The 25,356-nt window shown below is 41.8% G+C and overlaps 1 protein-coding gene across 1 annotated transcript in view; it reads left to right on the top strand.

Annotated features, from left to right (window-relative positions):
- Nucleotides 1-25,356, top strand: part of LOC138268182 (anoctamin-10-like) — a 309,854-nt gene that overhangs the window by 138,594 nt on the left and 145,904 nt on the right. Inside the window, exons 4-8 of the mRNA XM_069217604.1 lie at nt 1,242-1,376; nt 3,767-3,886; nt 5,076-5,645; nt 24,412-24,467; nt 25,268-25,342. Coding sequence (XP_069073705.1) covers nt 1,242-1,376; nt 3,767-3,886; nt 5,076-5,645; nt 24,412-24,467; nt 25,268-25,342 — 956 coding nt within the window. The remainder of the gene's footprint in view (nt 1-1,241; nt 1,377-3,766; nt 3,887-5,075; nt 5,646-24,411; nt 24,468-25,267; nt 25,343-25,356) is intronic.

Below are 25,356 nucleotides of genomic sequence, written 5' to 3' on the forward strand. Positions count from 1 at the left end.
GAGAAGTTTGATACCAAACTTCCCAGTTTTCAGAGTAGCCATTATGGTGCTGTGGAGTTCGTGTTTGACAGACTCCCAGACCATATACTCTTATGGCTACCCTGCACTTACAATGTCTAAGGTTTGGCTTAGACACTGTAGGGGCACAGTGCTCATGCACTGGTGCCCTCACCTATGGTATAGTGCACCCTGCCTTAGGGCTGTAAGGCCTGCTAGAGGGGTGTCTTACCTATACTGCATAGGCAGTGAGAGGCTGGCATGGCACCCTGAGGGGAGTGCCATGTCGACTTACTCATTTTGTTCTCACTAGCACACACAAGCTGGTAAGCAGTGTGTCTGTGCTGAGTGAGGGGTCTCCAGGGTGGCATAAGACATGCTGCAGCCCTTAGAGACCTTCCCTGGCATCAGGGCCCTTGGTACCAGAGGTACCAGTTACAAGGGACTTACCTGGATGCCTGGGTGTGCCAATTGTGGATACAAAAGTACAGGTTAGGGAAAGAACACTGGTGCTGGGGCCTGGTTAGCAGGCCTCAGCACACTTTCAATTCAAAACATAGCATCAGCAAAGGCAAAAAGTCAGGGGGTAACCATGCCAAGGAGGCATTTCCTTACACCATGCCACTCTAATAAACGACTGTTACACATATTTGTTTCCTATCTATCTCTGAGAGTTGTAACTGAATTCCAGTAGCAACACTTATTTTCAAAACGTGTTGCGCCTCAAAAAGCAAAAGTCAGTAGTTCCTAGCCAGCAGTGTGAGGGACTCTCTTACAGGTCTGAAGCTACCTCCACACTTGTTACATAAATTGATGTGGTAAGGGATCGGGACATCGGCCAGTGGGGCTCTTCACTAGTGGGTGGACTAGCAGATTGAGCATTTACATGGGTACTCCAGTGTAATCAAGGACTAACCACTGTCAACAACTGATGCCAAATCAGTATTACATTGACAGCCCTAACAAAAGTATCACCACATAATTTAGATTGGCTTTTTGCAGATCTGTTTGTTGGCGAGGTATGGTTGGAAAACCAGTGTGCGCCCCCTAAAATCTACCAGCTTGTGGGGATGTCTAAGGGGACAAAGCCAATTACTTGTGGACATGAATGAGTATATTGACAGAGTATTCCGGAACAACTTTGAAGAACTATAGCATTTAGATAATATTAGGAATATTCATTAGTCTATGTAATGATGCTCTGTTTAAGATTTGCAATACATACAAGTTGTTTGTGTCCACAGAGAAGACTGAGGAGTTCCTGACTTTGGCCGAGCGTCAGTTCCTTGTGAAACATGAAGCGGACAGCATCAGGGTGCGGGACGAAGAGTATGTACCTGGCTATCCTAAGCTAAGACTCTACCCAGGACAACCCATTGGTAACCTTGCACTGTCTTTCTTTGTTTCACTAGTTATACTTAAAATACGTTGAGGTGTCCATTCCCTCATGCCCTTGTGCACAGGATGTCCTTGCCTCCTAGATAGGAAATTGGCTGTCCATATCATAATCTCAAACCAATTTATCAGAGCTAGGTGGATAGGGACCAACCCTTTTGCATGTCCTGGACCCACCTGCCCTTCTTCCTATCAATCATTCTTCTTTATCTTTCTTTTCTGCTTAAGCAAAATGAAACACTTCTATTTTTATATGAGAGCTACTGCGTGCATTGATTCCCTCAGGGTTGTGATAAGGTGGTTGTTCATATATAAATCGTCTGCTTGCCATCCTCATCAGTTGTGCCTTAGTGTTTCAACCCTTGCCATCACATTCTATTTCCTGAAATCTGTGCCTCCTTAGTTGAAAAGGCAGCCTGAGCCTATTTCATGTGGTGGTCAGACTACCTTTCAGTCCTGTGGCCACAGAAATTTCCAGATGTTTGTCTTTAAGTTACTCAAGGTGAGTAAGCAGCTTTTTGTAGACGCCTGTTCACCGCAACTAATATTTTCCAGAGTTGTCTTTCCATTTGGAGAAGAAGGGAGTCTGAGTTTAACTGAAACCTACTCCCACAGTCCTGATGCCAAGCTTAACCATGTTATGTCTTAAGTTACAGTGTAGTAGCTCATTGTATCCTAACTCATGTAGAATAAGTGTCATGCCACACTCGAAAAATCTTCAGCGATGCATCCTCCACTTTTAAGCCTGGCTCTGCATGGCATTACGTTGCTATTACAGATGTGTGCCATTGAAACACAACAGCAACTCATCTCTCCCTGTTCTCAAGGAGATCAGATTAAGTCCACCACTGAAACCCAGCAACTCGTCACTTTTTCAATTGAGCTGAAATAGTGTGATTTTGTGGCCTTAGATAATGATTCCCTAGAAAATCGATTTTCAAGAGTGATGCTTATGGTTTTATTGGAATAACAAGTAAATCAATTCGATTTTTCGACCATAATTGGAAGCCCACCAGACATGAAGATGACCCTATGTTTCAATCGCTATGCAAATGCGGTGTGGAACGCCAGAGGGTTTTTCTCTGCCCGTCTGGTCAGTATCTTTATGTGTCCACTGATTAATCTGCTTGAGCTACAGAAAGTATTGTGTTAGAAATATATACTGATCAAACCCAGATTCATAATGATTAAGAGAACACCACATACATCCATGTGCACAGAAGGCCTTGATCAGCTCAACCACTGAATGAAAGATAGTTATTTATGTTTGAATGGGGCAAATGTGTAAGTCTTAATCATAGGAATTGTTGGCCTTGAATCACAGCAGTTGGTTTGATTGCCCAGATTGTCTGAGCCCTCCACTGATCCTTTACAATGGAACAAAAACCTTGTAATTTCTTTTTATTCGAACCTCAACTTTAGCCTCCAAACCATTGGAGTTATTAAAAGAGTGCATTTCTAGTTATCGCTCCTTTAGAAAATCTTCCTGCACCTACAAACATATTGACTTATAAAGTTAACTCAAGCTCTAGTGATAGCATGGTTGGAATCCTGCAATTAATTCATTTTGTCCTATTTCTACAGACATCTTCTGGTAGTTGTCACCATATTTTTTACATTTTTTGTAAATCTGCAAGGATGCTACCTAAACATTGCTATGGCTGGATAAACACTGATCTCCTGCACACAACACCCTCATTACTTGCTTAATACAATTATTCAGTTTGAAAAATCCTTAAAACTAAGATCTTTATCTCCAGTGGTCAAGCTGCCCTCAGGAGTGATGCCATCCTCTGGGCTCCAAATGTTGGCACAGGCCCATTTCATGTTGGCTGTTTGTGATATTATCTTCATACTTGACTCATTGACTAATGACTTTTGCAAAAAATGTGCATTGTTAATTTATAAAGCCAATTGGGCAGCAGCAAGAGTCATGGATAGAGCTAATCTGTTGAATTTAAGCACCAAAGTGTCATTATTATCCCATACTCTTTGTATGCCATGTTTACCGAAAGCCAGTTTTTGCAGCACACATAAGTGTAACTGCATGATAACTATGGGCCTGATTAAGATATTGGCGGATGGGTCACTCCGTCACAACGGTGCCTCATATCTTGTCTGCCAAAATGTTAATCCCATAGGACATAATGGGATTGGATTGCAGCAGATGGGATATCTATCACTGTTGTGACGGAGTAACTGGTCCGTCAATATCTAAATCAGGCCCAACATCTTCACAATTAAGTAATATATTCTAACCATCAAGAACACAGAGGTCCTCCACTAATAAAAAGTTTTTCAAAATAGGATCAATTTAGATCCCTGCACATGGACTGTTGTAACACTTTTCTCTTTCATTTTCTCCCCATATTAGTTCGATGTCTTCAGAAGTATGGCATTATTAAGAAATTCTACCCCTTGCATGATGAACAGCAACTGCGGCCTCTGACTCAGGAGTGGTATAAAGGGTTACATCTATACAGCCAGCCCATTGGTGAGCGAATGTGGCATCAATTTGTTTGATTGGGGGGACTTAGGGCCTCATTACAACCTTGTCGGTCAAAGACGACCAGGGCTGTTTTGGCGATTGTTCCGCCAACAGGCTGGCGGTATGCACCGCCGGGACCGGTGGTTTCCCGCCATGGTTGTCCCAGCGGTTTTAATCCACCAGGGCAGCGCTGCTTGCTAGAGACTGCCATGGAATGGCTGTCAGGAAGAGGAGTCGCGGGGCCCCTGGGAGCCGATGCACTTGGCATGGGCAGTGCAGGGGCCCCCAGGCACAGCCCCACCCCGCTTTTCACTGTCTGCACAGCAGACAGTGAAAAGCGAGACGGGTGCAGCTGAACCCGTCGCACGGCCTCAGCTGCACCCGTCGCACGGCCGCAACACCACCGGCTTCATTAGGAGCCGGCTCCAATGTTACGGCCGACATCCCCGCAGGGCCGGCGGGGATGTCGTAATGCGGCCGCTTGACGGTCAAACCTTGGCTGGCGGCCTCCACCGCCCGCCAAGGTTGTAATGAGGGCCTTAGTGTTCACAGTACAGGCACACAAACCATGCTCTAATGCATCTGAACAACCTTGAGATCCTGTATGAACAGTTGAACGTGACAGTTATACAATTAATCACATACTTTTGGTTCTGAAATTGACTGTTTGCTAGACAGCACCATATTCTAAGACACTACTGTAGACGTGATAAAGCAGTTACAGATCAATACTTACCTTTGGAGATAGATTGAAAGTATAAGTGAAACATGCAGACATGTACAAAGTATGGCAATCACAGTATAGGTACAGCCTGTGCACATGCTTGTGCAAATTAGTTTCATGATATACCATAAAAACAACAAAAGGTGACTGAATGCTTGTAAATCTATCTGCCACTGGCAAACCCCAGGGCTTCATTCTATCCAATCATTGTGCCCACTCTCTCACCACAGAGGGAAAGCAACCATATGAAGATCAGTCTTGGTCCTGCTCCAGTAGGAACTGTCCAGAGTAACTGCCAGGCCACATCCCATCTGAATGGGAATACAAGGAACCCCAGACTTCTTTCAGTCTTGTTGGGCCTCATCAGTGGGATGCACCTTGGATTCACTTACAGAAATGCTTGTGCTGACAGTGTCCAAAATTGGTGCTCAAGATTACCTCTGACTTACAGTGTTATGTTTCTGCTTACAGATGTTGTTTGTGCATACTTCGGTGTTTCCGTTGCCTTCTACTTCAGTTTCCTTGGTTTCTTCAGCGTATCCCTCATCCCCATGGCACTGTTTGGAGTCGCCTATTACGTCTTCTCCTTGGACTTCCTAGACAGACATATCATATTTGCCATCTTCAGTGTCATTTGGTCCACAGTGACATTGGAGCTCTGGAAACGTCACAGTGCTGCTGCTGCCTACAGGTGGGGGACCCTGCAACTCAAGAGCCAATTTGAAGGGCCTCGAGGTCAGTACTGGGGCCCACTTGGGATAAACCCAATAACTGGAAGACGAGAGCCCTACTACCCTAGCTGGAAGCGTAAAATGAGGATGCTACTGGCTTCGACTCCCACTGTCTGCGCTTTCCTGGGACTTGCCGTTGATGGAATGGTGATGTTTTTATATTGGGAACGCTGGGCTCAGGGCTCTTATGGAACAAGTTCGAGCATATTGGCCCCAGTGTGGCTTCTTCTTCCCAGTATTACCCACACACTCTATGTTGAGCTGCTGAACGGGATCTACAAGAGAGTGGCCATCATTCTTACTGAGTGGGGTAAGAGCAGATGAATGATACCATGGGAGGATAAAAGAAGGATGATTTTAGCAGGGCATTGCTTCTATGAGTAAAAACCAAGGTGGGGAAGAATAAGCTAATTTTATTTTGGGTTAGTTGCAATGGTGAACTTTACCCTATTGGATATGAAGGAGGCTGAGTTGTTCTAAGACCAGCTCTCTTTAAATTGAATGGGGTAGAAGATTGCTAGGCTCACTCTAAGGTGGCGAACGGACCCTAGTTTAAATGCCTTGAGGCACAAGAAAATTGTTTTATTTGGGATGAGGAGGCAACTTGGTGTTTACTGGAGGGTTATGAAAAGAAGGGTTCGTGTTTTATGCTATGAGAAAATGCTTGGTATTTCTTTATTAAAGTAAGTGTATAATATGTACTCACACATTTTAGCTACCAAAATAGTATATTCGTTGAATTTTGAACAGAAAGGATAGATAGTTTTGTACCATGTGACATGTGATAGAATATTTGTAGAGTCTGGTACTCTAAGCATGCTGGAAAGGGAGGGTGGGAACTGCATGTGTGGCGAAAGAGGAGACTAGCTATATCTTGATTATGGTTGGTGTAGGAAGTTGGCTGTTTCCTAAGTGTGTTGGGGGTCAGGTATTTCATAACTGCTGTGGTTGTTCTGATGGTGTAAATTAATTGTCTTAATGTTGTGTGGATGCGTGTTTCCAGAGTGTGTTGATGGAGCAGTCTATTTAATTATTTCTTTATTAACATGGATGTTGGGGTGTGCATATCCTAAGAGTGTTGGGAGTGGGCTGTGTGTGTTAAGTGACACTTTCAGGCTGTGATTCTTTCTGTCTATCTGCAGTTTGTTCAGCATTTATTTATGGCCCCAATAGATTCGATTAATGGGTTCCTCTTAAACAGCTATCAATGCAAATGTATTTATGGCTTACATTCTTGTTTCTATTTGGCTTTTTTACTGTAGTTTTTTCCTTTGTTATGTTATTTATGTGGTTATTCAATCTTCTTGGCTTCGTATCTTGCTACACAATTATCTCTTGTTCTCAATCCTTCTCCTCTATCATCTCTCCTAACTTTAATTACTCACTACCTATTTCTTCCTTCAGTTCCTCCCTCAAAATAATCTCCGGTTTCTTTTCCCCCTCTCTCATCTGTTGTCTCCTGTCCCCCTTTTGTCCTAATGCTCATTGCCACCTTATCTTAATTTTTTTGCCTCTTTAGCCTCAAGTCAAAAATAACTAATTTCTTCTGTTTTTCTTTGTCTTTTCTCCATCCATCCAGCATTCTTTCTGAAAACGTTATTTAATTTCTCAGTTTTGCCTTCCTCTCCTCTCCCTCTTCCTTCTTTACGTAGCCCCTTGTTTCGGTCTTGCTTCTTTTCCTTAATTCCTAATTCTTTTCCACATTCCTTTATTTATATTTTCACCCTCCACCTGTCTTTCTGCATTTTCATCTTCTCTTGAATCTGTCCTTCTTTCCCTCTTACGGTCCCTATTGTTGTGAATCATCTTAGCTTCTTTGTCCTCCTTTCTTTAATGTATCCATCCTTATATTCTCACTCTATAACATCCTTAATTTCTCTTCAGTTTGTCTATCGATTTCCTTAATTTTTCCATTGATAATTTTCCGTGTCTAACCCTACCTTCATCACTTCCTTGTGTTCTGCTTTTCTCTGTTTTTAAAACGTTGCTTAAAGTTTGTATGGGCGACCATTACACAATTTACATCACACATGGTGTATCTGCACACTACTGTCTTGAAGAATGTTTAATTGTCAATGAGAAAACCATGCTCACAAAATATTTTCATAGCCACACTTTGCCTCATCCTACTGTGCCCTCCAGCTTCCAGAGAATTCAGTCTTGAATTCTCCTTATTCATCGTATTTATATACATAGGTTGATAAAAAAAAAATTTTTTTATCAAAGTCCCGTACAGACCCAGAGATATTGACTACAACAATATTTTATATTACCAATCCACACATGCTTCCCACTTCTCTTCTTTCCTTTTTACTCCCAGAATGTTTTTACATATAACGAAAAGAATGTTGGAGCTAGTACACAGCCCTGGTAAACACCTTTAGAAATTGGTACCCTCTCAGTCAGCTGGCCCTACGCTTCCCATTGAGTTCTGGCAGAGTTATCCTTGTGGAAGCACACTACCAGAGACAGGATATCAGAAGGCATGTCCCTGTCTTTGAGGGCCTGCCATAGACTAGGGCGGGGTACTAAGTCAAAGGCAAATTTTAAATCGACAAAGGCAATATAAAGGTTGCCTCTGCCGATCACCACTGTCCTCCACTAAATTAATAGAATGCGAGAAACCTGATTACTTGTGGAAATCTTCCTCCGAAACCCAGTTTGACAGGGGTATGTATATGATTTTCATATATCCAATCCTGGATTTTAGATAAGACAGCGACAAACAAACGTCTTGAATACAATCTATTAAACGTTGCTGGGATCGGACTTGTCACCCTTTTTGTAAATTGGAAGCACTGCCACTCCCCGCCAAGAGTCCGGGATGGGATCGCCACCAGCTCTAGCATTCGCCAGGATGAGTATATCTTTAGACCAAGCTCCTAGTCAACGGTAAATACATCAGCTGGTATGCTAGCTGTCCCAGCAGCCCTGCCACTCACAATGGCATTAAATGATTGTAGAATATTAGAAATATCAAACATAGGCGTGGCATTGCTGTAGGCTGGTATGGGCAGCAAAAAACCCTCAGTTCAATCCGGAGTGTTGTCATAACAAAAGTTCTTAAAGTGAGCGCGTGGGTCGTGGGGTCTATTAGGCTTGCCAGGAGATGTGGAAGAAATGGGATTTTTTAAAGATGCTTGAAATTTGCTTTTGTCTCAGCTGAGGGTTGAGATAGGGAGTGCCAGGAGTGGACAAAGATGACCTGCAGCTGGAAAAAAGTCACAAAGGAATGGAGAACTGATAATACAGTTTCAATAGAGGAAGCTTAACAAAGCAGTCATGTGGGACATACAACAGGTGCAGAAGTAGAAACAAACGCAAACAGTACCGTGAAATAGAAACATCGGAGGGATGGCCCGGCCTTCTCCAGGCTCTGACGAGCATGGATCGGCCTGCCTCTGGCCTGGACATGGTGCTTCCTGCACAGCGAGGCTTCGTTGGTGCTCTATAGAGGAAATATGGTGCTACGGTCTCCTCTCCCACCTGGGTTTATAGGATGTGCAGTCCCCATCTAATTCTGGTGAGTCCTGTCAGTGATTACAGCCCCCAGCCCAACGGGCTTCACTGGTGCTTTCTTTATATCACAAACATGGTGTAACAGTCTCCTCCCCCATCCGGGGTTAGGGGACTTGCATTCCTCATCTATTTCTGGTGAATCCTGTCAGCAATTGCAGCAGGAAGGAGGTTTCAGATAGCCCCTTTCAGCCACTCACTTACTTACATCTTTAATCAAGTCTTTCAATTTGGGAATTTTAGGACTTAGCCAATTTACTGCTAATTGTCTCTTAGCTAGCAAAAGTATAAATAACACAAATTTCTTCTTCATTTTGGACCAATATGCTTTAAAGGATTTTTGGGCTATGATGCAATGGCAAAGTAAATATGTCTGTCATTACTTCCCGAACATGATGCATGCATGTGCACTCATTACAATGCACACTCAGCCACACTTGTGAACATATGTGTGCGCACATTCTCTATCTTGACTTAGGAATGTCTGATTACTTATGGTAATTACTTCTGGTAATATTCATTACTCCTAGTCCTACTCATCCTCGACCCAGTCGTAACTAATGCGGTTGTAACCCAATGACAGGAGACAAAAACAGGAAACGCTAACTAACCTCACCCACTCTCCATCACGGTTATAAACCCATAACCTTACTATAGCACTTACTGAAATATCAAGCCCTCAAAGACCTGATTCTGGGAGGGTGGGTGGGTACTGTGACTGGGTTGAAGACGGGTAGGATTAGGAGTAATGAAGAATTAGGCATTACCTCCATATCCCTCGTCCTCGACACAGAGCATAAACACCCCATGTGGATCTTGTTTGAAAAGATATAGGAACAGGAGTATCAGAATTCTTGTAAGCAGACCTCTTCTATCTGTTCTAGCAGCTGAAAGAAGGTAGAACTGCAGAGCTCTCAGCAACCTGTGAGGGTGACCGTGGAATCCATCCTACAATTAAAGCTTTATACGCTTTGAGCAACAAAACGTTTTGCAGTTTAGGCTTAATACAAGAACAAAACACAAGATTGTTCTCACTAATTTAAATGTATAAATTATTGTGATTCAGTGAATACAAAATACAATAATAATATAGTAATTAAAAAAACATACCTCATTGCCATAAGACTGCCTAAAATATTTCATAAGGTGTCTATTGTTGGTTTCGGTGTTTGTCAAGTGAGCATCCTTGACTTTGACATGTGTGCATTCCATAGGATGGTCGCCTCCCCCTTTTGCATCTCTGCCACCCCTTGGGTCTATGAGTGCATTGTTCACCTCTCCTGCTGAGAGTAACGATGTGTAATGGTTGTCTTGGTTAGGGACACTGCTGCTGTGGCCTAAATGATGGTACTGGCCAGAGTGCTGGCACTGGGGCTGCACAGGCCAACTGAAAGCTTTTTCCTTCTTACATATGATTTTCCTCAGCTTGGCGTCTTCATTGTGCTTGCAGTCTGTAGCTTGGGGTAGCAGAGCTCTTGTGAAACAGCTCGTCCCTGGAGTCATATCACTGAATTGGTTGTTAGCTGTACACTACTCAGATAGCTGTTGGCAGTATGTGTCTCTTTCTTCTTCCATCTCCTTCCATATCAAGAACTGGAGGCTGGCCTTTGTGTTCTCATTTTGTCCGCTTGTCATCCCTGGATATGGAACTTTAACACCCGACGACTGGGGCGAGCCACTACATCATTCTACTACCTACCATTGCTATTCACAAACATTTAAATAGAAATTTACAAACTAACAAAAACACAGCTTGGCATTCTTCTGAAAAGTTAGCTACTAATACCTCAAATTCATTGGAGGTGGAAGCTTATCGAGCCAAAATAAGAACATTTTGATTTGTGTTTTACTCTGTAGCAATCAAAACATTGGCCCTGTATTCTTCAGCAGAGGGGGCCATGAAAATGCATGAGATGCATTTGTGGTTGGTGTACGTTTTTGTGGGTAGGGAAGGGGTGACAAAAATCAGCAAGCCCAGATTCTCAATTTTAGTTCTCTACTACAGACAGCTTTTAGCTGTAGATATTACCAGCAGCAAAAATGGGCTTTGGGTCAGTCCATTGCTCGCCATTGGTTGGCTTCCTTTTCAGTGTCATTGGCTTGCCTTTGATTTCTGTTTTTGTGTTTTCCTAGTCCTGGTGTATAACATCTTTGCCATCTTTTTAATTGGATGACGTATATCCTTCCATAGCTTCACAACCAGAAAATACTTTTTCTTTTGCACTCATCTCTCAATAAGAGTGTGTGTGTTTTCTTGCTGTGCCTTCCCTGTGTGCTGCTTCCTCCTCACATTCTGCCCCTGTACTCTACATGTTGCTTCCTCACCCACATTTATCTGTTTCTCCTCTCGCTCCGTCTCATCTCCCTCTGCTTTTTTAGGGTTGAACCTGTGAGTGCATGCACTATTGCATGCGTCTCACATGTGAGACTCTCTTGTGTACAGTAAAGGGCTTTGGAGCCTGTCACAAACCATTTGTTGGCTTGCGTGACACTCTTCTTTACAGCCTTGTGTTAGAAACGGGGTCTCTGGTTGGCAGTCAGTTTGCACTCTGTCAAAGCAGGGACCCTCAATCTAGTCAGGGTAAAGAAGAAACACACCAGGGTAACCCCCACTCTCCCCCTTGGTAGCTTGGCATGAGCAGGAAGGCTTAACCCCAGAAGCAGTGTGTAGAGTATTTGTACCAACACACATAGTAATACAGTGAAAACACTACAAAATGGACACCACACCAGTTCAGAAAAATAGGTACATGTTATCTAAGTTAAACAAGACCAAAATGACAAAAACCCACCATACACAAGTCAAGGTATGAACTTTTAAAAGAATAAAAGTCTTAATCCTTATAAAACTGTGAGAATGCTGTTATTACCATAAATAAAGCCACACAGGTGAGCGTGTGTTGGTAAAGAGTAGCGATGCGTCAATTCCTTACTCGCAAGTAAGGCCATGCATTGTTTCCTTCTCCGATCAGGTTGGCGATGCCTCCCTGGCAAAAGAGTGATGCACAGATTTTTCGGTCGGGGCACCTCGGATCCGGGCCAGCTTTGCATCAATCTTTCACGTCCAGCGATGCTGCATTGAAATCTGGTTGCATGGTGTCAGAAAACCACGCTGCATGGAGTCAACTCTGCTACACTCTACTCCTTCCACTCCACTCTACGACATTCCAGTAATCCACTCCATGGCACTCTATTCCCTCATTCCACTGTGACACTCCACACCTCTAACTTTTAGCCATTCTGAACATCAGCCACACTGGTGCATGACATGGCAAAACACATTGCCAAAGCCAACAGCTCATGTATAGGCGCGATCAATTGGCTTTGCCAATGCTTGTTTTAAAATGTAATGCTGATGCTGTTTCATAATTGTAGGCAAGCATTGTTTACTATTTGTCAATGTGAAATAGCATTTGCAAAAATACTGACAAGACCTATTGCCTTTGCAAACGCTTGTTTTATGTATGTTCAGACTCCGTAAATATGCATCCCCTGTTCCACATGTTCTTTATATTCAAACAGTGCCCTGTATTTGTATCACATATACCTGTGTCCCTAGTAGTGGCCAGTCCTCTGTATCCTACCTGTGTGAAATATAGGTTTTAATCAAATATAAAGGTAGAATTTTGTTTTTGGTTGCCTTTCTGAGCATCTAATATTTCCTATTGCAAATGCTGTCGTAATCGGCTCTCACTGGAAAAGAGTGAAAGGTGTATAAGCCTCTTTCATATACATTTGTAATTGTCTTTCTGCCATCACTGCATTGGACCTCTGCCTGCAATATATTGAAGCCTGCCTCTCATAGCTTTATGTAACTGAATGTCCTGGTTTTCTGTTATTATAGGCATTTTTGAAACAGCTGTACAGGCACAAAAATAATCTCTTTACATGACTGTATTCATTCTTGGAACTGGAACAATTTAGACAGCACATCTTTTTTAAGCATGTCTCTCAATGCTGTGCTTCATGACTTTTCAGATTAATATCTGGCTGTATTAATAGCATAGGCAGTTAAACAAGCGCTGGCAAAAACAGTAGGTCTTGCCTGTGGCGTCTTTTCACTTAGACAGTGCATTTTTCCCACGGTCCCTCAGTTGATGCCACAAATGTGAAGAGGCCATGTTGGAATGTTTTTTTAAGAGCAAACATTCAAAGATTGCTGCTGCGCATGCATGTGCCTGTACAGCAGCGGGTCACTTTGACAGTGCAAGGGAGCTTGGGGGAGCAGGCAAGCGCCTGGGGGAGAAATAATTTATAAACAGATTATGGAATCTAAATGAGGGTGGAAAAGAGAAGGGGACAACAAATTGAAGGATAAAAAAATGGTTCCTCGTGTACTACAGTGCAGCATTGTGATATCAATGGATGGAAACAACTCTTCCTGTTGTTGAAGGTTTTTTCATCCTTCGCAGGAATCAAATGCTCACCAAAGTCGACTGACCTTTGGACCCAGTTAGTAGTGTAGTAAAACTATCAACAAAACTTCAATACCAACCCTAACAATATAAACATCATGACCAATGTGGCCAGAGAAGAAAAACACAATCAGGAATAAAATTAAACGATTTATTACAAACACAAGCTCAAAGTCATGAAGACAATGGCCAAAAACAAATTATAAAGATACACAATCACCAAGGGTTGCCCATGGTGTCAAAAAAGATTAAGGAGATCTAACATTAACAAAACTAAGCATTCAAGAAGAATAAGGCATAGCATCAGTAAGAATATCTGAAACACTGACATGGCCAGTTGCTCAGAATTTACAATCATTAGTCAATTCAAATTTAGAAGAGTGAATAATCTTTGGCTGGGCACATGTCAAACCTCCAGCTCCCCATATCAGGGAAATACATCTGTGGGGAGGAACACATGCGGGCAAAGGACAAAAAGTAAGAAGAGAAAGCATCAGCAAATCTGAAGCTCAGTCACAAGTCTTCTGAATGAGAAAATAAAAAGATTACGAAATCTAAAAAGGACATTTTAAAAGTAAGGTCAAATGGGAGAGAGGAAGATACCTCTCCAAGGGATACAACATTCAGGGAATCTCCATTAGCAAGATATCAAACCAGCAAGTCATTTGCAAGCATTAGGAGCTCTCTGCAAACTGCTTAGGACTGACCAAAACAACTGCCCAAAGTTCAAAAGTCCACCAATGCTTTAAACTTCATGAAACATTTTGATTCACCAAAAGTATCAGTTCATGTCACGTTGAATAAGCATCAGCCAAAGAGGAATAGTAATTCGGCTCCAAATTCAAATAGTCCAATTTCTTCCCAGGTCTTCATAGGAACATCTTTCCATGTGACTCCCAGCAGGTTAGAAACAAATGTATACAAACTCAGTCCATGTTCCTGCATTGTGCATTTTCCAAGGGCAAAAGAAAGCATCTTGGCTCATTTAAACAATGGGGTTTATTACAAAAGAACTTTGCTTCTCATGGGAACGCAATCTGAAAGAAGACTTCACGTTATGAAAAAATATTAATGCAACACTTTTACGTGTCTACAAAGTACAAGCTCTGCAGGCCTCACTTATGCTAACACAAGAGAAAATATAATTTGCATTCAATTAATATGTTTAGTAAAATACATGTGATATGCAAACATAAATTCAACATTAATAATATTTTGTTAATATGAGTAACACCTTTCATTTCAAATGAGAAAGCTTTGTTATTGCATTTCATTAAGTACAACAGAGAAGTGCGTTTCTCTCACTGTGCACTTATATTCAAACTCATAAATCTTTCATTAAGCACAGGAAATATAATATTCAATAAGCACTGTTAGTCTAGAGTCTAAATTACATTTTAACATAAGTTTTATCCTTCTAATGTGATTTAACTCAAAAGGCACATAAGTCAAAGTCTGAAATACAAGCCATTGCACATTTAGGGCCATATTTATACTCCGTTTGCGCCGAAATTGCGTCGTTTTTTTTGACGCAATTTCGACGCAAAACTAACGCCAACTAACGCCATATTTATACTATGGCGTTAGAGGCGAATAGCGCCAAAGTTCACGGAATGTGCGTCATTTTTTAGCGTGAACCCCTTCCTTGCGTTAATGATATGCAAGGGAGGCGTTCCCGTCTAAAAAATGACTCCCAGGCCTTTACGTGGTATTTATACTCCCGGGCAAAAGTGACGCCCGGGAGTGGGCGTGGCTAAAAACGGCGCATTTGCGCCGCTTTTTAACGCCTGGGTCAGGCATGGCGTTAAGGGACAAGTGGGCTCAAAATGAGCCCAGAGTGCCCTCCCCTGCCCCCAGGGACCCCCCCTGCCACCCTTGCCCACCCCAGGAGGACACCCAAGGCTGGAGGGACCCACCCCAGGGACATTCAGGTAAGTTCAGGTAAGTTTTTTTTTTTTTTTTTTTAATAATATTTTGTGGCATAGGGGGGCCTGATTTGTGCCCCCCTACATGCCACTATGCCCAATGACCATGCCCAGGGGACAGAAGTCCCCTGGGCATGGCCATTGGGCAAGGGGGCATGACTCCTATCTTTACAATGATAGGAGTCATGTTGATGGGGGATGGGCGTCGTTAAAAAATGGCGCAAGTCGGGTTAAGACGATTTTTTCGACGTAACCTGACTTGCCCCATTTTAAGACGCCCATGCGCCATTTTCCCCCTACGCCGGCGCTGTCTGGTCTACGTGGTTTTTTCCCACGCAAACCAGGCAGCGCCGGTCTGCTTGCGCCGGCTAACGCCATTCCATAAATACGGCGCCCGCATGGCGCTTCAGAATGGCGTTAGACGGCGCAAAACTTTTTGACGCTAAACTGCGTTAGCGCAGTTTAGCGTCAAAAAGTATAAATATGGGCCTTAAAATGCATGTCAGTGCACCTTTATATGTCAGTTTTTCCACTCATTTACATTCATAAACTTAAACTTGTCACATCCTGATGACTTTTGTGGCACAGAGGACAGCATTAAATCAAACTACAGTGATACTGAAATGCTCCTTGGGCGGTACAGATGCAAGAATGACGAAGAAATCCATTGAATTAGTAGCATTGTATAGAGATAGACAAGTAAAGTCACTGAATCATGAGCAAAGGGTGGACACAAAGCCAATTCTTTATGTCTACATTTTACACAATAGGTTTGTTTGCCAGCAGACAGCTAAACCTGTGTGCAAGTGTGAACTGTAAAAGGGATACAACTTCATTTTGTTCCAATATAGTTATCAAGTTTTTTGTAGGATTCACCAATTTCAGCTCTTCTGTATTTTATTCCACAGTAAATATTTCTGTGCAGAGCAGAATTACATCAATCTGTTTCCATCCTTTCTTCAAGGACCATGTAGGTGTCTGTTCAGTGGCTTCTTGTAGGCTGCAGTTATGAAGTTCAGATTTGGAACCATTAGGATACCTCACTTATATTTTTATTTAATGTGAGGACCTGGTATTAGGCTTAGTGATTTGAACACTCACTTTAAAGTTTGAATCCCAGCAAGGCAAACAATATCTTTCATCTTTCACCTTGATTGGAGGGTGGCTTAGTTAGCTGTATGTTCACTGTAATGTGGTGTTCTGGTATATCTTAGTTCGAATCCCAACAAAGCAGACAGTCTTCCATCCTTAGCAGTAAGTAAACTGAGCACCATAAATTATTCACATCTGTTGCTTATAGTACATAGAAACAGCAAAAATATAGTTGCTCGCACTATATTGGAAGTCTATAATATCAAATACGTAGAAGTGTGTAATCCCTACATAAAAGCTTGTCTGTAGTTTTCTTATGATACATGAAAGCCTTCAATCCCTGTATACGTAGCCTGTCTAATATCCTTATTATAGTTGAGTTGTGAAATCCCAAGTCACCTGCAATTAGCAAATGACATAACTGGTCAACAAATAAGCGCAGACTAATTTCTCTCTGTGGTCACGGAACTCCTCAGCGACTAGCAGTATCCTTATAGTGTACAGCAGGGGCTACTCTCACCACATATAAAAAAGTTATTATTTCGCCCTTGGTGATGACTGCAACAATTTCAACCTCTGTCCAACATATAACTAATAATAACCTCAATATGGTGTGAATTTCAAAATAGTTACAGCAACTACAATACGCCTGGAAATGCAATCATTTTCTTCATGGTGAACTTTACCGCTATGGCTACAGGTACAGTGCCATCAAGGCTGCTCAGTATCAAAACACCTGCCTTCCCTTCATATGTTCCTTGCTCATTTTTCTTTCCTTCTCCTTTTTTTCCATGCCTCTCTTCACCATACTGGTCTGTCCGTTTGACGCAAATTTCATTGTCTCTAAACCTACATGTTGTGTGCTGATAAATAAAAATATGGAGCTAGATACTGTAGACCAAGGGCATGTTGGCATATCTATAACCAATCTCCCCTCTACAGTGGCAGCGAAGAGTTGACTTATGTTGTCTAGAACACCAGGTTCTGTACATATGTGGGGAATACCACCCTCCGTGTCTTTTCCCTTTCAGGGCTTCACCTTCTGTTATGTCAGGGAAGATGGAAACCCCACTGAAATGATACCATACACACACAGTTTGTAAAGTAAATTAGTAAATTGATCTGATCAATTCCAGCTCATAAATGCTTTAAGTTAGAGTAGACAGTCTGGGTCCATTCCTCACATGTTTCATGTCAAAAGCTGGAGATCACGTTAACTTCCAATAGATATTTGAGCAATGGCTGCCCTATCCATACTCATGTGTCAATACATTGAAGTATACTACATGACTAGTAAAAGTGGCACTGAATATATTTGAAGGTACCTGTCTTGGTTCTAGGTGACAGCTCCACCAGGTATACTTTACCAGGTGCCCTTTCTTAGAACACATTGTGTCCGAGTCCCTGAAATGTAGTGTTAAAAGGAGGGCTATGCTAGTGCAATTGAAGGGGTTTATATATGAACATGTAACAACCTGGCAATCCATGTAGTGGAAAACATACAAAAAGACTTACTTTGAAGACTGTGTTAAACTTTTTCTCGAACGTGGCTGGTCATGGTAAGCCGCTGCTGTACTTAAGTTAACAGCGGTTTTAATCCATAATTTTCCAAATTGTACACCCATGCCCCAGAATTTTCCAGGAGGTTAAGCAGTTCCCGGTCCTACCGGGGACTTTATAGTCCATCACCACAAAAGCTATCACCACCTTGAGCGCTCTTCTGTACTTCTCAGCAAACACAAGCCCATGCAGGTAAGGGAAGGGCCTGTGTATCCTCTCACCGGTACCTGTGTATAACCCCTTATCCCCTGGCTTTCTATAACCTCTCAAACCTACTGTGTATCTATGCATCCCTTCCTGTGTACATCCTCTCATCTCTATATGTGTATCCCTTCATCCGTGCCTTCCTCCTCTTCCATGCCTAGGTATATCCTCGCATCCCTGCCTTTGTGTATATTCTCTAACCTGCTTTTGTATATTCTCCCAACCTACATGTGTATCGAGTCATCCATGCCTAGGTAAACTCCTTCCCTGCCTGGGTGTATTCTTTCTTCTCAGTTTTTGTTCACCGCCTTACATATCCTCTCACACATGCCTGTGCATCCAGTCATCCCTGCCTCTGTATACTATGCCCTCCAATCCTTTGTATCCAATCATCGTTGCCTGTATATATCCTTTGAATCCTACCTGGGTATACATTAATCCCTGCCTGTACATATCCTTGCAGTTTTACCTGTAAATACCTTAATTCCTGCCTGTGTACATCCTCTCATCCCTTCCTGTGTACTCCTTTATCCTTGTCTACCTCCTCTTCCATGCCTTTGTGTATATTCTCTGCTCTGCATATTCTCCCAACCTACCTTTGTATCCAGTCATTGCTGCCTAGGTATACTCCCTCTTTCTTGCCTGTGTCAATCCTCCTCTTCCCTGCCTGTGTATATCCTGCTCTTTCCTGCTTGTGTATATCATCTCAAGCCTGATTGTATGTCCAGTTATCCCTGCCTGCCTCCTTTTACCATCCTTCTAATCCGCCTATCCCTGCCTGTGCATATCATCTCAACCCCACTTGTGAATGCATTAATCCCTTGCTTTGTGTGTATATCCCCTCATTCATGTCTGCAAACCTATAGACCCCTGCATCTCCCTCTTCCCTTCCTGTGTATATCCCTCTTCTTTGCCTGAGTATATATTCTCACCCCTCCTTATATATCAGTTCACCTCTGCCTCCTTCTCTCCTGCCTATGTGCATCCCTACATTGCCTTTTAGGCTCTAGATTACCAAGGTTTCTCACCACAGCTACAATGGCTCAGCGCTACAACCAGGCACATTGGTAGTCCTAGTAATGTGCTGTCATTTATTTAAACTTAAATTATTAGCTGTCAAGTTCTTACAGTGATTGCGGGCCCATTATCTCCCAATTGGACCTTTCTGGGGTTCTTGTCCAGGGGCCTCTTTATGCCTATAAAAACAGGCTAGCTTTTGGTCCAGATTGGAAAGAGCACATTAAAGGAGTCGTAAAAGATCTTGGCCCTGTTCCATTTTGAAAGCTCCTAAGGGCTCAGAAGGTTATCCTGTACTCGGTTAGAGGGTGCCCATCCACTAACTCACTTTGTCCTGATTCATCTCTTATCTGATTTCACAGTATAATTTGTTGGAAGAATGCAGCTTTTAAAATCTGGTAAAAAATCCGAATGTCACAGTGTCTGTTGGCGATGTTACTGTTTTCTTGAAATGGACTCTTGTTTAAAGTTAATTTCACCTGCTACCTCACAGTTTTTGTTTATGGCATTGCTTGCGTTGCAAGTTCAAAGACTTTGTGATGTATGGCGGATAGTGGGCAATTATTAGTCTGCTGGATGGTAGTTAGACCATTAGCTACCATGAGGGTAATAACCTATGTTTTATGTAAGTGGATATCATTCACACATCTATTAATATGTTTAGTATACAGTTCTTCGGAATGTATTTCTGCAGTTTCTAGGTGGGATAAGGGGGAGTTGCAAGAAAAAGAACCATACTTAGTACTAAACGGGAGAATACTAAATAGGAGAGTAAGTGGGGTTAGGAAGGGACAGGTAATGATTCTTCCGATGAATATTTTTAGGATGCTTGAGAGGTAAAAGAGAGTTGAAATCAACCTTTCGATTTAATTAACACTGTAGCCTATTTGGTCACAGATTAAATCCAGGAGGCGGATGATAAAGTTCAACAGTTTATTACAAATTAAGGGCCAAACTGATGTAAATGAATCTCAGAAACATGCTTCATAAGTAAAAAATCACCAAAGGTGAAGTGGAGCATTGAACGAAGTTAAATCGTATAAGCATAAGGCATACAAGAATTTCAGTTGAAGCAATACAGAAGATAAGAAACAGAATCTGATGATCTGTATGTAAGTTGCAGTCTTCTAGCTTAATCATTGGAGAATCTAAGTTAATTTAAGTACCTTAAACTACACTAAAGAGAACTCCCAATTAAGGTTCAGAAGTATAGGAATTAAAGGAAGGTGTCAGCATAACACAAACCTCAATAGAAGATTTGAAAAGAGAGGTGATGCATAGCATAAAGCCACACAGAGTAATAAATAGTAGAGAGGTCTGTACCCCTCTAAGCCTCCACAGAATCTGCTCTCATCTAACTATACCAATTAAACCTACAGAACCTTTGAGAAAGCTATGTCATCCAAACCAGTAATTTTCCACCTCAGCTGAAATTGGTGACTCCCCTCAAGTTCTCATCCCACGAATCAAACATCAGGACAACCTTGAATGTTTCCTGTGCTTGGCACACAAACAGGAGTCTTTTCTTCTCAGTTTGTTAGCTCTTGTTTTCCTTACCAAAGTATCCTCCCATACCCCTCTGTCTTCAACACATAATATGCCTTTTATTAACTGTAGACTTGCACAGAGACTCCTGCAAAGGAAGAATATTGCAACATGAGCAAAGCTCCACATTGGAGATTAAACATGAGAAACCAAATGTTTCAGGCCTTTGGTTATGCTAACATAATAAAACATTCAATGCTCAGTCAAAATACACAATTATTAGTGCATCTTGCAATTCTAAATTAAAACAAGAATTATAAATAAAACATGATTATATGCAGTTACATCATAGTACTATAATCAGAATACATTAATGTAAATGTGCATGAGTACTACAACTCAGCATGTTAAAATTAAACATTAGAACACACACATATATATGAACCTCTAGTCATCTACTGTGAATGCACCTTCAACAATACGATTTAGATGCTCCACTTTGCATTAGTAATGTTAAAACACACAATATATGCATTGTCGATTACATTGTCATGCCACTTGTATAACACATGATGATGCAACCAAGATTATGTGTCATCACAGGCACCCACTAAAAGAGAAAAGCCACCGGGCCAGAGATCTTTCAATGTTAAAATATAGGGGAAAGTAAAAAAGTTTAATAACCTTAAAGAAATAAAATGTAAAAATATTTTTATATTAAATGTTAGTGTGAGTTAATATTTTAAATTTATTTTTAAAGTAGAACAAAGTAAAAAAACTACCACACTATTAACTTAATGTTGAAGTAAATATTTAATTCATTTAAATGTATTAAATACACACTATTTTTAAACAGATATTAATTCAAATAATTACATGTATTTTTATTTTAAAATGGTTAACATTTTTTAGCATAAAATAATACTTATTTAAATTACATTTACATTTCTAAACATCAAATAATTAGATATCTATATTTAAAAAGTTGAAATAAATAAATTTAATTGAACATTATTTTGGGTTGTAGTTTAAGTTCCTGCCTCCATTATTTTCTTCAGGAAGGTAAGTGGTTGGTCAGGTGTGGTACTGGACTTACAACTTCTCCTTTTTGGAAGTACTATCTCACACTCCTAAATTTTGCTCCAGCGCCTGTTTCAGGGGGTGAAGACATGTAAGGCTACGCTTTTGAATAACTTTACACATGTAAATTGGGAATAGGCAATGAAAGTAGTGAAGTTACTTAAAGTGTAAGAGTAAACTTACACATGTAACTTATTCACAAGTGTAAGTTACTTTTGGAATAGTTACATACATATTTCTGTGGCAAGTGTTCAACTAACTGAACCATTCCTCTGAAATACATAGAGAAATCGTCTCACTAAATCCTACTTCAGCTGATCTGGTCTGGGAAACCACAGATTTTAAGCAGGACTTTGTGAGGCAACAATGTCAAAAATCCCTTTGATCTGCCTTCGCATAATTGCACCATGACAGCACCACTCTTAACATGGAGGTAAGGGAAGTGCAAATACCCAGTTTATGAACAAAAATAGTTTATAGTGTATTTATTTATTTTAATAATAAGTTCTGTTCTGCCACTTAATGGCAATACCTGGACACATTTGAAGATTTCTAGTTCTCCCCCCAAAAAAGTTTTTAACAAATTTGTCTGTGTGGGAAGAAAGTCAGATAAAATGCGGTGTAGGGCCCAGATTTATTAACATTCCACATAACAAAGCGCAAAAAGAGAAGTTGCTGTGCAGCATTGCATGAACGGGAGAGAGCCGAACTGCATCATATTTACAAAGGTATGGCATTGTTCATCTCTCCCTACCCTGGCACCCTTGTGGCAGCCTAGCATCAATGCAGGCACCCTTGTGCCATGGTGCAAGGGTACCTGCGATGTGGGCAGAATAGTTGTTGTGCAGGATGGGATACCTTCCTGCACAAAAACTATCCTTCGAGGTGTATTCTTCTTTACATATGTACTGCAGAATGCAGCATACATGCAAAGAGGAAGTAATGACGAGAAATAAAGATTTTTCTTATAGTTATTCCTCTTCGGGTAGGTGCATTATTTTGATGCAAAGCCATGTTTACATACTTTGACAGTAAATTTGAGTTTGCGTCAAAGTACTTGGATGGATACACAGGAAAACCCATGCTTCCCCATGTTATGCCTCCTTGAGGGGTTTTGCAAGGCATCACTATACGCTGCTTTGCATTACTTTTTTTCCCAGTCATATAAAGCCACGCAAATCGGGCCTTGCGTGGCTTTGTGAATGCAAAAAAGTAGTTTGCGCCAGGGCTGCGCCAAAAAATGTAATGCATCTCTGTCGCAAAATCTTGGTAAATCTGGGCCTGGTTTCCTCTGCTCCTGTTTGTCTTTACCTTGTACTTCAACCTTTATGTATTCCAAAGTTCTTTTCACTCCCTGCATGTTCTGCCTGGGCCGGATTGGCCATGTATTATACTGTGCGTTTCCCTTGGGAGGGGGGGAACGGGGGAGTGCTGGGGCAGTTGCAGTCCGGTTTTTGAAGTTCGACAGCGACTGCCTATGCGGCACGCTGCGTGAACCGAATGTTCGGCTCGGGACGCCGCGTGCGGCAGTAGGCCGTGCCGTGCCCCTAGCCTTTCCTATCTCTGTCGAGGCCTCAAATTGGGCATGGGGCCTCGCTTCTGCATTGGCGCGGCGCACCCTATTAGTTCCTGCCTCTCCCCATGCTCCCTTTTCTTCCCCATGTACCTTCTATTTCTTTTTCTTTCTTTTCTGTCGTCCTCGTCTTCTTCCTAACTTATGCCTTTCTTTCCTACCCATGATTCCATTCTCTTTCCCAGCATTCCTTCCTTTTCTCCTCATGCCTTGGAACCTTATTTAATATGGTGCTTTTTCTATAGAACTCTATGATTTGATCCCAATCCAATATGGCGACTTTTACTTCCTGTCGGTCACTTCCTGTTCTTTGGGTATATAAGGTGTGTGATTCCTCTTCTCTTTGCGCTGCAACACTTCCTTTGGGTGGTGATCTTCGCTCCTGTTCTTCTGCATCAGATACTGATTTTCTGATCCTGTTCCAGCTTTTTCCTGATCATTTTTGCCTTTTTGTTCCGATTTATTTTTACCTTTATTTTTGTTTCAGGAGTTCTTTTTTTGAGGTTTTTCCCCTTTTTGTTTTTTTTTTCCCTTGGGGACTCCTTGTGGAGGGCACGGACTGCCTTTGGCGTTCCCTCTGTCAGCTGCACCGTGGCTACCAGAAAGGGTTGCCCCTATTTGGGTCAAGGCAGAACCTACAAGAACCTCGCCACACTTCCAGTGGGCCACAGACACAAACTACGTGTAGGTTGTGACAATGCCTCCTATGCTTAGGATAGCAGGCACAGCAGACAAAAAGGGAGGCAGAAAGAGTGATGGATGGAGAGCGAGACAGAACAATACAGATAAGAAAGTGACAGTGAGGGCGTTTGAACATGTTTATCAAGTTTCTTTTAGGTTGCTAGTCTGATCCTGTTTTCAGCCTTGTGTACTGTGCATCCTTAGTGTTTGAGTCTGCCTGGATACGACCTCTTATTCTTGCCAGTAGATGTCACGCTTCACATATATGCTCTCCTTGGTCCCTACCAATGCATATTTCCTGCTCTCTGCAGATCTTTGGACATCGGTGCATGTGTTTTTCATTTTTTCTCATCGGTGAGTGTCCTCTTGTCCATGCTTGTGTATGACTCTGCATGTGTGTGATTCACCTGAGTATAATTCACCTGTGTATGATTCTGCTTGGGTATGATTCTGCAGGTAGGCGCGTCTGCATATGATTCGCCTGTGTATCATTCTGTCTAAATCACTTTTCTTTTTTATATCCTGCAGAAAACCATCGAGTGGAGTCTGCATTCCAGAACCATTTAACCATCAAGGTGCTTGTGGTAGGTACTAGGGTTGTTTGGTGTGACCTCATATTTCCCAAGTAAGGTCTTGATCGTGGTATCTGTTCTCTGATTGTGGATCAAATACCCATGTTGTGTAGATGTTGGAGCGAAATTACTTCCTTGTATCCATGTTTTTATTCATCCATGCTGCTGCACTGTCCCTCTAGAAGATGAGGGAGCGGTCTTGTTTGCATGTTCAGAAAAGACAAAAGAATGCTGGAGTCATCAGTATCCTGATCTGTCCATAAGTGGAGAATTACAATACAAGGAAGGTAGCAAGGTCTATGAGCAGATGGCTTTTTTATGCAAATGATACCATAGGTTTGATTGGATGCCTCCAATCCCAATGGCTCTCATTGGCCAAAAACTATTTATGGAACTGTGATGCCTTTTGCCGCCTGCTATAGTTTTCAGTCTGCAATGACATCTTAAGGATAACATGTTGGCCTATTGAATGTGCAGCTACTTTACTCAATTTATCAACCAACAGAGGTAGTTTGCAAGATGTTCCTAATCTAGTATCCTCAGAAAGAAAGCTTTCTGGTTTGCAATACAATGCGTTGCATGTGAATACAGGGATTTGAAATTTACGGATTGGGTGCCAGAAGCCAATTGTATTTGCTCAGTGTTAACCCTCGTTGCACAGTGGGATACACAATCCAGATATCAGTGATGTGCAGGAAATTGTTTTGGTACCTAAGAGGCAGATATCTTTACCCAGAGGCCAAGACATACATAGCAATTGGAGAGGAGAGAATATCGCTGGGACTATGATCGCTCCTTTTTCTCTTTCCTAGTTCCGCTTCTTCAACTGCTTTGCACTACTATTCTACATCACATTCTACATGCAAGACCTCCCGCTGCTAAAGAAGGTAAGTCACTGAGG

The sequence above is a fragment of the Pleurodeles waltl genome, chromosome 12 (assembly GCF_031143425.1).
Source record: "Pleurodeles waltl isolate 20211129_DDA chromosome 12, aPleWal1.hap1.20221129, whole genome shotgun sequence".
NCBI lineage: Eukaryota > Metazoa > Chordata > Amphibia > Caudata > Salamandridae > Pleurodeles > Pleurodeles waltl.